Source organism: Diceros bicornis, chromosome 4 (genome assembly GCF_020826845.1).
Source record: "Diceros bicornis minor isolate mBicDic1 chromosome 4, mDicBic1.mat.cur, whole genome shotgun sequence".
NCBI lineage: Eukaryota > Metazoa > Chordata > Mammalia > Perissodactyla > Rhinocerotidae > Diceros > Diceros bicornis.
This window is the reverse complement of record NC_080743.1, coordinates 78,431,903-78,444,301: the sequence shown is the minus strand read 5'-3', so window position 1 is coordinate 78,444,301 and position 12,399 is coordinate 78,431,903. Positions and strand designations below refer to the sequence as shown.

The following is a 12,399-nucleotide window of genomic DNA, read 5'->3' as shown; positions in this document are numbered from 1 at the left end:
GGTGACACAGTTGTGTACATTCAGACCATGTGCCTATTTTCATGAAACTTACAATCTAATGGTGAGGATAGGAGATGAGTAATAACAATTAACATATAAACCTGTAAATATACCAGACAGTGTAAGCATTATATGGAGAATTAAAGCACAATGACGTAGGGGCCGGCTGGGTGGTGCAAGCGGTTAAGAGCGCGCGCTCCGCTGCGGCGGCCCCGGGGTTCGCCGGTTGGGATCCTAGGCGTCAAGAAATGCCACTGAATGATATTTAAAACGAATTTAGGGGGCCGGCACTGTTAAGTGCGCGCGCTCCACTGCTGGCGGCCCAGGTTCGGATCCCGGGTGCACACCGATGCACTGCTTGTCAGGCCATGCTGAGGCGGCGTCCCATATAAAGTAGAAGAAGATGGGCACGGATGTTAGCCCAGGGCCAGTCTTCCTCAGCAAAAAAAAGAGGAGGATTGGCATGGATGTTAGCTCAGAGCTGATATTCCTCACACACACAAAAAAAATGAATTTAAACTGAAAGCTGAGCAACAATAAGGACGTAATAATGTGATCCTAGGAGAAAGAACATTCCAAGCAGAGGGAATGTTTCTGCAAAGAGCCTTATGCAAATGCAAGCTTAGTGTTAAGGAACAAAAGAAGACATGTTAGTAAGATTTTGTAATCCAGAGTAAAAAGTTTAGATTTTAAGTACCATAGGAAATCATTGGCAAGTTCAAAGCAGGGCAATAACATGATCTGATCTATGTTTTACAAGGTCCTCTCAGGTTGGCAAGATGGCAGTATAGAGGGGTAGTTAGAAGCTAGGATTAAGGAATCAGACAGAATTGAGTGTGAATGCTGCCACTAATTAGCTGTGTGACTTTGGAAGTTAATTTCATTCCTCCAAGTCTCACTTTCTGTATCTGTAAAATGGGGAGACTAATAGTTCCTACCTTACATTATTAAATTAAATGACACAATGTCTGTAAAGTACTTAGCATGCTGCCATGTTCTTAGTAAGTGCTCAATAATGTTGAATATTATTATGAATGATCACTCCATAATGTAGGCTGAAGATGCATAATTGGCAGTTATGAGCAAGTACCTAGCTACTGGAGTCAAGGAAGGATGAGAACACTTAGAGAGAATGTAGGAAGAAGGCCCAAAGTTGTGCTGAGTCAGTTAGAGGGAAATCTATGAGAAAACATTTCCATTTATTATCCATGAAATAATAAATATGTTTATATTATATATATTATAAATAAATAAATCTATGAAATAAATATTCATATCCATGAAATAAATAATCTATAAATATGGAGTTGATAATACTTCTGTCATACTCAATGAAGTGTTAATCTTGAATATAATTTTGTAAACGTAAAATACTTTAAGAAAACAGTTCCTATCCAAACATGCAGAAGTAACCAACTAAAATATCAGTCACAAATTATTTTGGATACACAATTATATTTCAAGCTATCCCGTCTCCTATACTTTCAGGGAAAGGAATATAAAGCAATGAGCATGTACAGTTAGTCTTTTTATGGATTTTAAATAAATCTTATTGTGATCTTGAAACAAGTGTTAGACCAGAAGTAAGAGTAACATTCTTTTGTTACATAGCTACATGTAGTAACACGTTTATATATGTACCTGTATAGCATGTATAGACAGAGGTGACTTTTTTGATATATTTTTAACTAGATTCTCCTCAAGCTGAATGGACAGTCAATACAATTTACATAAAGTATCATAGGACTCCATACGTAAAATTTAAAATACAATAATCAGTCTGCAATTTTAAAAAACCAGACAAAACAATCTACGTAGCAATGCTATTTAAATGCTAACGGAATTTAAACCTGTGGTGTCAGGAAAGACTAGGAAGCACCTTAATAGAGACTTGGCAAAATAAGCCACCCTTTTCCAATGGATTCCATGATCTGTGATTTGTCTTGCATTTTCTTACTGTTACTTGGTAATTGGACTCAGTAATGCTGTGAGGCCTTTAACACTAGAACATTTATTTAGCAGTTATTTACAAGTGTCTGTTCCGTACCAGGCACTCTCTTAATTGCTAATATATAAAATTAAACAGGGGCTGTTCATGCTGACCACTCAAAATGGGAACAAATTTCCCAGAATCCAATACCTTCCTTTTGCAAAGAATATACTGGTGACAAAATATTACCTCCCTCAGTCTCATTCATTATTGCACTAACAAGTTTTCTATGATGTTAGGCATATACAGGCTAAAACAGTGAAGTATTTTATAAGTAATTTTCCAAGATGACAAGATGGTCACTTGAAACTGGTTCTGAAAGCTCTGTCCTTACAAATAAATCAAAAACCCTCTTTAATCCAAGACTGTCTCTTCTCTTGTAAGACTACTCATCTCTCCTTCATTTAGAGACAAATGCCTCCTGAGTGTCCATCCATACGCCTAGCTCACACGGCCTATGACTTTTTCTGCTCCTTTAAGGATGCGATTTTCGTCTAGCACCCTAGTCCTTACCTGATTGCCTAGCACGGCGGTGGCACAAGCTGTGGAGACCTCCTTGGGCCCAAACCACACTGATGCGATGCGGGAAGGTAAACCGAGGATGAACACCTGCGCCACGGAGCACAGGCACTGACCCAGCATGGTGACCCAGAAGAGATGCTGCTGCACACTGCAGCACTTGACCCAGGCGCCCAGGCAGTTGAGGCCGGAGCCCAGCAGGGCGGTGACCCGCAGGCCTCTGGTGTCCAGCAGCCAGGTGGCCGGGAAGATGAGGGGCACGTAGGCCAGCATGTACACCATGGACAGCCAGTCGATGTGCAGCGAGGAGACGCTGTAGAAACCCTCGAAGATGTTGCTGATGATGCTGTACTGGATCCATTGAAAGGCGTTCACCAGCGAGTACAGGCTGAAGATCAGGAGCACCACAAAGCGCCGCGCGGAGAGCGCCGTCCGGGCCACCTGGGCGCCCTCGGCCCCTGGGGTCTTCTCCCCGGGGCCCGCGGGCAGCAGCCGGACCTGGGTCTCCTCCTCCGGGCCCGGCGGAGACTGCGGCCTGCCCAGGGCTCCCAAGACGGCCGCGGGGCTGTCCCGAGGAACCCCATTCAGCGCCAGGCAGCCGGCTTTGAGCCCGTTCTGCAGCTCCGCGCTCACCTTGTCGGCGGGCGCGTCCCCCGGGACCAGGAGATATCCTTTCGCGGGCGGGTGCCCGGCCGCCACCGCTGCCCCCTCCTCATCGTCCGGCCGCGCCATGTCCCCGGGCACCCGGCGCCGCCTCGCGCCCCGCTCTCCTCCCCCGCCCTGCACGCCCGGCCCGGGACCTGAGGCCCTCCCTGCACCCCAACCCCTAGCCGTTGGCCCACCGCTCCTGAGACACTTTCCCTCGCCGAGGGAGCCCGGGTGTGGGCCGCGAAACGCACACCACGTTGCCCGGTTCCGCAAGCGAAGCACTCCTCCCAACGCGTGGCGGAACCCGCGGTCGCCCGGCGCCAGGCCCCGCCCCGACAGCGACGCTTCACCGCGCGGCGCCCACCAGCCAATCAGCCGGCGCGGGAGCCAACGCGGAGCTTTCGTGAGGGGCGGGGCGGGAGCGAGGTGCCTTGCCGGAAGCAGAGGAGGACAGCCGGGCTCAAAGTTCTGTTGATTTTTCCTGCTATATTCTGAGAACTTGAAACGGTATCTAGCACACATGTCCAATAAATATTTACTGAATGACTGCAGCTAACGAGCATTGAATTACTATTGAATATTTTAAATAATTACTTGCTTTGTAAATAGATCCATATCTTTTTTTTTAAAAGAACTTGTAAATTTCCCCTGCAAAATATGATTTTCTAAACATTGATTTAGATATTATTTTAGATTATTGAGCGATGTTTTCTGAATGAACAATTAAATGTGGAATCCAAAGGATTTCAGTTTTAGTTAAGTTTATTTTATGGATTTCTGAAAAATGAATTAATTGCATTGCTTAAAATGCAGCACAACTTATTATTCAATATTCAGAGGCATTTTACATAGCTCACAAAAAAGCTGTTCAGAAAGGGAATCCAATGGATAGAATTTTAAATGGGCCCTGCTTTGCTTGCCTCAGTCCTACTTCTGTTCCAGATGTTCACAGTAAACATTCTGGTGTTTGCAAACTTCCCACCCTCTTCCTGAAACCAGAAACTGGCAAATTATATTAGACTTTGTTTTCCTGTTACCCAGTGGGCGTTGGAGATAATCTTCTGCCAGATCTGAAAGATAACTTTCGTTTCTGCTCAGAGACAGCTTCCTGAATGTACTCCTTCAGGGAGGCCATTCTTTCTTGATTGTGTAGGCTCCTGCTGTTTACAGATAATTTGTCTTCTCTATGTCTTAGCAAGAAGAGTTGGGTTGGGAGTCCTCTGGGTATCCTGGATTCCAGTCAGCACCTAATTTCTCTCCGTGTTTTTACCATCTGGCACCTATCCTATTCTTGCCCACCTTGTCATTTGCTTTCCCTGCACATGACACAGCTCTGTATCTGACAGCATCACCATCTACATGGAGCATACCACTAAGGGGGTCTAGAGTAGTGGGGAAGGGCATCAGATCTAGAGCCAGGCTACCTGGATTTGAATCCCAGCTTCAGACTCACTAGCTGTGCAACACTGGGCAAGTTACTTAGCTGTTCTGTAATGGTACATGCTTCACAGGATTGTTACTATGAAGATTAATGGGTGAGTGATGCCTGGCACATGGTCTAGGCATTTTTAGTTACAGTTATTACGGTAGTCTACTATAGTGGTTAAGGGTCCAGATTACAGAGCCAACTGACCTGGACTCAAATCCTAGCTCTTTCGCTTACTAGCAGCTGTATGACTTTGGACTAGTTACTCTGTGCCTCAGTTTCTTGCAACTGGAAAATGAGGACAATATTCTTCATGAGATTGTTGTGAGAAATAAATGGCTAATAAGTTTAAAGAACTTAAATGGTATCTGACCTCTGATCTATACTCAGTAAATGTTACCCAAAGCCATTATTATCAACTCGTATCTTTTCTCAAAGTCATATATCATTCTCATGTTATCTTAGATTTGACCCCAATCTTGTCTATTTAAGCCTGCTTGGATTGTCCTGGAGTTACTCCAACCTCTTTCAGACTGAATTTATGATTGTAAGGCCCCTCCCCAGAGGGTGCTCTGAGGATGCACCTAAAGGGCGGCACACAATGGCGTATACTAACTACACTTGGGCTAACCTTATCATCAGAGGTGGTCAACATTTGAATGGATTGCCGTGTGACATAACTAGACAACAGTTAGATGATAGCTATGTTGGACCAGGTATGTTATAGGTAGGGTTCTCAAATTCCATGGCAAATTGAGCTATGTGAGATCTAAGATTTCTTCTGACTTTAAGTTTCTATGATTTATGAAAAGTAAAATAAGATATTTCCAATGAAAGGACTGGACAAAATTCATATAACTGATTTCAACCAAGTTCTGTAAAGAATGGAGTACAGAAAGGGGAAACCTCAGCAGTATCTCTTTGTAGTGCCATTCTAATCTCTTACCTTTGCCTCCTCTCTCTTGAGGTTTTGGTGGTAGATACTTTTTAACCAGTTTAGGCGTGAATAATACTTTATATCATATGTTAGGATGTTTAACATAACATGAAACTTAATCTCTGCCAGAGAGTACACTACTGGGAGCATTACTTGACTGGGAGTCAGGATGAGATTGAGCTACACTATGGGTGTGGAATGCCAAGTCTGAGAGAGATTTGAGTAAGTAGTGGTTCAGTGATTGAGATCTGAACGACACCCAGGAGCGAAGGTCCAAGATGCTGTTAGGAGTGATGTGGCTGTTCCTGAGCAAAGGTTTCCTGTAATCTAAGAGGGTAAGATGCAAGCCAGAACAATGCCACTAGGTGTAAAATCCATGTTTCACGGGGAAGGGGTAGATTTTAGCAGGCTTGCCTCCAGTTTGCGTCGCTGTTACCGTGCTCTGTCCGCCTGAGTGGCCAAGGCTCTGTGGAATACTGTTCTACTCTGTGGAAAGATTACATTGGGAATGGAGGAGTGGAACAGGCTGGAAATCAGATCCTCCTATGTGTACTTTTTTCCCCCACTGAGGCACTTTATTTGTATGTATATATTACATTCCTAGAAAAAGAATCCCAGGATTTTCCCTTCCCTATGTTTTTGTCTTGCTTTCTCTTGGTCCATGCTGCCAGTTGAGTTCGTCAGTACAGTGAAACCAAACTGATGGAATGGGAGCAGATTCTTGCTACCATTTTCCTAGAGTTTTGAGTTGCACATCAAATCTAGGGCTGGTCACTGCACACTGGTTTAACCTGCTTGTGAGGTTCAGAACAATTTTCCCAGCTCTGTGATCATCAGTGACTTCAAATTCACCCATGTAATCATGCTTCAACATCACAGAAACCAAACAAAGACCTTGAAGCACGGCCTAATGAGAACTTGGCGGTTGGGTCTCTTTCCAGCATTGTTGATACTCTTGAGAACATCAGCCAGGACATTTGTGCATACCATTGTAGTGGCACAGAACGATGGTGGAAACCACGTGGACATTTTGGTGGAAATTGCTAGGGATTTAATTCTGCAGAGGGCAGAGCCTCCTGCCCCAAAACGTCTCCAAGAATTTACTAAATTAGCTCCTGCCTTTCCTGTCTGGCTTAAAATTTGCGTTTGAGTGATTTAAGTATAACCAATGTCAAATCACATTTAACTGTCCATATAATAACTTGTTCCTACTCCTTTTAGCATGAATTAATTTATCGGGTTAACTAGTTGGAACGTTAATTTTAAAGATGATGAGATTCAGAATAACAAATATAAAGAAGTTGAAGCAAGATAACCTGAGATTTCCCTTCACACATTTACCCCTGGCTGCTCTCCTACCCCCAGCCATTGTCGTTTGAGCTTATGTTGTTTGTTTTTTAATGTCAAGGGAGGATTTTTTGTTCAGGAAAACCAAAACATGGTTACTTGTGTTTAAATCAATATTTAATTTATTAAATTGCTAATTTCAAATCCTTTATTTTAAAAAGCCCTCAAGCTTAATACACACATTTTGTTATCTACAGATCTTTTGATTAAAAAAAAATTGTCCTCATAAAAATTTTGATTTACGATTACTCAGTGTTCAATTAACTTACAAATCTCACAAATCTCAAATTCCTCTAACCATTTTAATACCGTTTAAGTTTAAATACATATATTTATATTCCCTTAGCCATTCTGAAATATAATGTGTGATTTTCTCAGGCTCATCCAGCACCTGACAAGGTTGACTTACAAGTAGTGATGTGCTGAAACCAGCATGCACAGGCTTGGGAGAGCTGAGTGCATCGCTTCACAACTTCAGCTCAGTGACATCACATTGATAGCTTCCAATTGGCCATAATCGGAGTATTTACATAATGAAAATTGGGAAATGCTACATCTACCAGTATGCCATTGCTAAAATCTAACAAAACAAATCATCCAAAGCATTCAAAACACTACTTACAAACCTAATAAGTTAAAACTTTTTGATTAAAATGAATTTTCTTAAACAGTGAAGTACCGCTTACAAAGAAACTCTTTTAGAACTGTGAGATAATGGAAAAAATATATATTGGTCTCTGCCTCCCATGTCTGGCACAGAGCTCCTAAAACTATTGTAATTTCCTAAATGATAAGAGTACTAGGAACATCTTTTGTTTTAATATTTGATCTTTGACCCCAATTCCTGACACAGAGCTCCTAAATCCCTCGGAATTTCCTGGGTGATAGGAGTGTCTTTTCTTTTTTTTTTTTTAATTTTTATTTATTTATTTTTCCCTCAAAGCCCCAGGAGATAGTTGTATGTCATAGTTGCACATTCTTCTAGTTGCTGTATGTGGGACGCAGCCTCAGCATGGCCGGAGAAGTGGTGCGTCGGTGTGCGCCTGGGATCCAAACCCGGGCCGCCTGCATTGGAGCGCACGCACTTAACCGCTAAGCCACGGGGCCGGCCCAGGAGTGTCTTTTCTTCTAATGAGGTGACTTTTGGTGGGCTCTTGGATGTGGGCTGGTCATTAGAAAGACCAAGCCATGATGAGAAGGTTGGAATTTTCAGCCCCACCCCTCATTCTCCAGGAAGGGGAGAGGGGCTGGAAATGGAGTTAATGATTAATCATGCCTACATGATAAAGCTTCCATAAAAATCCCAAAAGTATGAAGTTCAGAGAGCTTCTGGGTTGGTGAACACGTGGAGGTGCTGGGAGAGTGGCACTCTCAGAGAGAGCACAGAAGCTCAATGCCCCTTCCCACATACCTTGCTCTATGCATCTCTTCTATCTAGATGTTCGTCTATATCCTTTATCATATCCTTTACCAGCAAACTGGTAAATAGTAAGTAACTGTTTTCCTTAGTTATGTGAACTGCTCTAGCAAATTAACCGAACATGAGGAGGAAGTCATGGGAACCTCCAATTTACAGCCAATCAATCAGTTAGAAGCTCAGGTGACAACGTGGACTTGTGATTGGCATCTGAAGTGGCGGGAGGTGCAGTTTTGTGGGACTGAGACCTTAACTGTGGGATCTGACGCTATCTCCAGGATGATAGTGTTAGAAGTGAGTGGAACTGTAGAACGCTCAGCTGGTGTTGCAGAATTGTTTGGCATGGAAAAACAAAAACCTACACATTTGGCTCCAGAAGTGTTGTGAGTGTGATAGTAGTGTGAGAGTAAAGGAGAAACACACAAGAGGAAGAGTGTGTTTTTCCTACACAGAGCTTTCAAATAAAAATACTACAAGTGGAATAGCAATTAAACATAAATTAAAATCACAAGTCTAATAAGTCAGATTTTCTAATACACCAGGATCGCTTAATCATTCAAACATTTAAAGTAACAAAACACACTCTGATTATTATGATTACAAAAGCAGTACAATATTATGATTTTCTTCATTTTCTTGTAAAGTCATTTATCAAACCAAGAGAAGAGATTCACTATCTCAGTTTGGTTGAGATTATGACCAGAAGCCCTAGGCAAGGACCTGGGACCTGAGCATTATATTTCCAGGTTGACTTCTCTCAAGTCACAAGTTAGCACAAAAAGCCCTTTCTCTTTTTTTGTGAGGAAGATCAGCCCTGAGCTGTCATCCATGCCAATCCTCCTCTTTTTGCTGAGGAAGATTGGGCCTGGGCTAACATCCGTGCCCACCTTCCTCCACTTTATGTGGACCGGAGCCACAGCATGGCCTGACAAACAGTACATCAGTGCCTGCCCAGGATCCGAACTCTGGCTGCCAGCAGCGGAGCACGAGCACTTAACCGCTACGCCACGGGGCTGGCCTCAGCCTTTTCTTGAGTTACTAGTAATTTAAAAACCCACACCTTCTTTTGCAAAGTTCTGTCCAAGTTTTAATCGCTTTATTTGAATTGATTGAAACTTGTACTACCTCTTCTCACCCCCTAGGGGTTGATCCAGGTTTTTCGGAGTCTGAAGCTTAATCATTTTGAGGATCTCTTTAAGAAACTGACATCAAGGTGTGCTGTGGCTTGGGTAGCTACCACAGCTCTCATAGGGTCTGAGCCTCACCAGCCCTTCCTGCAGGAGACCCGTTGCCAGCCCCTGTTCCATGGTAACCACATGTGACTGAAAGACTATGATCAAAAATGCTGATATGATAGTGGGAGGAGATGCACCAGGACTCCGTGGAGCGTGCTACTCGGGCATTGGAGAAACAGAATATAGAGAAGGATTGTGTGGCCCTTATCAAGAATGAGTTTGACAATAAGTACAACCTCACCTGTGGGGAGGAAATTTGGTAGTTATGTGACACATGAAACCAAACACTACATCTACTTCTACCTGAGCCAAGTGGCCATTTTTCTATTCAAATCTGGTTAAAAGCATGGACTGTGCCACACACCCAGTGATCCCTCCAAAAACAAGGCTTGCAGCCTAAATTCCACATACCGGGGACTGAAATCTTCAGCCTTGTCTAAGGGAACACTTTGATCTTTGAACTTTAATGTGTTGTTTTGTACAGGGCGTGCTCTGTACTGATTTGTTGTGGTTATAAAACGATTAGCAAAACAGCTTACATTTTTATTTATTTTCTACTCCATATCTTCCTGTCCCATGTTTTTTCTCCTCAAAATTCATTCCTTTCAAAAAAAGTCTGTTGGAGAGGAAAAAAAAAGAAATGGACGTCAAAATTGAATTACAAAATTAGGTCCAAGACCTTCAAAGAGAACCTGAAGCTTAAGCTATATTAACTTGATGGTAAATCTGCCTCTGTTCACCATTCTCACCTGTTGCAACTAATATCTTCATTGCCCAATTTGCACTAAAAAGATTGTGCAAACCTCTTTATGTGTTTCCTGTTGATCCGCTACTTGGGAGTTCATTTACTGAAACCGTGTTGAAGGTATTGGACCAATGAAAATAGACCTCCAATCTCCCTCTCCAGCCCTGGCCAATCCAGAATGTCTCCTAAAGAGTCTTAAGGGTTGTATATGCTTAGAATTACGAGAACAAATAGCTCCTGAAAACCGTATTTAGAGGAAGTGCCAGATGGAGCCAGGCTACAAGGAGAAATCAAGTTGCTAATCCAGAGGTCTAGGCAAAGGAGAGAACAAGTATGAAGCCCAGAAAGCAACTGAATGAGAGGGCAGGTCTGAAATGGATGATAGAGATGAAGGGGGGCAATTCCAGAGTTGAGAGCAAGCACTGGTAAACTCATGAGTGTGCACACACACATATACATCACATGCACTTGCACACAGCCTTCCTATGGTGAAGGTTATGGACGAAGGGTGTTAAGGTCCGTGGGGCTTTGGGAGGGAGGGTTGTGGTGGTGGCAGGGGCTGGGGACTGAGTTGTAGCAAAGTAGAGTCAGTGATGAGTATCACCTATGTCACTATTGAACCCTGAGCTCAATCAGCCAGGAAAGTTCAGGAGGGGCTATGGGAAACAAAACAAAATAGGTTCACATTCACATTGCTGGAGAGGAGGAGAAGGACACTCTGCATGGTGAGAAAAGGCATGTGGGTGGGAATTGGAATCCATTTGGGGCAACTGGTCTGGCGGCAATGAAAAGAATGCAGTCAGGGCCAGATTGTTGGCGGCCTTGAACTTGAAGTTAAGGAGCCTCGGCTTTATTCTCTAAACGTTAAGCAACCACTGAAATTTCTTGACTGGAGAAGTAGAATGATGAAAACACAATTTTAGTGTGCAAGACGAATTCGAGGTAGAAAAGAGACAAGGCAAAGATAGCTATTGGTAGGCAATATAATACATAACATAATATATATTTATTTGTGGGCAATTGAATGCCCCACATTATTCCAACAAGAATTTGAAGAGAATACTAGTATAACAATTACAAGAGAGAGTAATAATGTTATTATTACAATATATAAACAAAATATATTTATAATCTATGAATGTTTCCAAAATGATTTGAGGCAGCTCACAAGAAAACATAAGCACGTTAATGTTTGTCTCTTCCCTGCCCTATCCCATCATTACATTTAAGATACTGTTTTTAGCATTATCAGTGTGTATGTCTCCCCCAAAAAACTATAAGCTTCTTGGGGGCAGCAACTGTCTAAGTCATCTTTGAATCTCCCACTCCTAGCATCATATCTGGAAATTAACACTCAATACATGTTCAATGAATGAATGAGTATCATTACGTCAGATTCTACAGGTTAAGGGCTCAAACCTGCAAAACTGCCCCCTCCACTGTTAAAAAACAAAATTCAACTGAGTAAATTTGAAGATCTAATTGGCTTTATTCAATGATTCATTAATTGAACAGCATCCCATCTAACAAATAGAATGGTGCTTCAGGGGTTGTACAAAATGGAAGGTTTTTATAGGCAGAAGCAGGGTGGGTCAAGGAAGTTATTAGCAAAAGAAAAAAAAGGATTGTTTGGGGGATCTTATTGACATGGTTGCCACTCAGTCTCTCATGCCCCTACTTCCTCAATCGCCCCTGGCTGGGAGCAAAGGAATTTACCTCAGGTGGTAATCAATGACTTTAATCTCCTGCCTATATGTTCCTTGAGGCATACTTTACCTTGGAATGCAAGGACAGATCTCATTCATCCACCCCCATGCCCTGATCTTTGAGGCTAACCAGACCACCTAATACTTTTTCCTTTGACATTTTATAGAATACTAAAAATAGCTAAACTCGTATGTAATGGCCCCGCATAGACTCGTCCATGCAGCAGCTCTTTACTGCCCATGGGTTCTGTCCCCAGGAAGCTCTTTATTGCCTATGGGTCTTATCCCCATGCTGAACACAAAATAAAGGTGCACGAACGAGCGGCTCATGTCTGAAAATTCTTTTTCAACTCACGACTCAGCGGCCCCACATCATTTTTGGTGGCCTCTACGGGGATCCACTGAGCCAACCGCTTCGGTAAGTGTGCC

At 42.8% G+C, this 12,399-nt stretch overlaps 2 protein-coding genes and 2 pseudogenes across 3 annotated transcripts in view; 2 read left to right on the top strand and 2 right to left on the bottom strand.

Annotated features, from left to right (window-relative positions):
• Window positions 1-3,449, bottom strand: part of FLVCR1 (FLVCR choline and heme transporter 1) — a 39,488-nt gene extending 36,039 nt beyond the window's left edge. Inside the window, exon 1 of the mRNA XM_058539830.1 lies at window positions 2,504-3,449. Coding sequence (XP_058395813.1) covers window positions 2,504-3,241 — 738 coding nt within the window. The 5' untranslated portion in view covers window positions 3,242-3,449. The remainder of the gene's footprint in view (window positions 1-2,503) is intronic.
• Window positions 3,450-3,932: 483 nt separating this feature from the next.
• On the bottom strand, window positions 3,933-7,001 carry LOC131404787 (small ribosomal subunit protein uS8-like; annotated as a pseudogene).
• A 2,588-nt stretch (window positions 7,002-9,589) lies between these two features.
• On the top strand, window positions 9,590-9,969 carry LOC131401850 (dynein light chain 1, cytoplasmic-like; annotated as a pseudogene).
• A 2,115-nt stretch (window positions 9,970-12,084) lies between these two features.
• The window catches only part of SPATA45 (spermatogenesis associated 45), a 29,824-nt gene continuing 29,509 nt past the window's right edge, over window positions 12,085-12,399 (top strand). Inside the window, exon 1 of one of the 2 annotated variants that reach the window (XM_058539831.1) lies at window positions 12,085-12,388. The gene's annotated coding sequence lies outside the window, so the exon portion shown is untranslated. The remainder of the gene's footprint in view (window positions 12,389-12,399) is intronic. The other variant, XR_009219853.1, reaches the window with a different exon arrangement.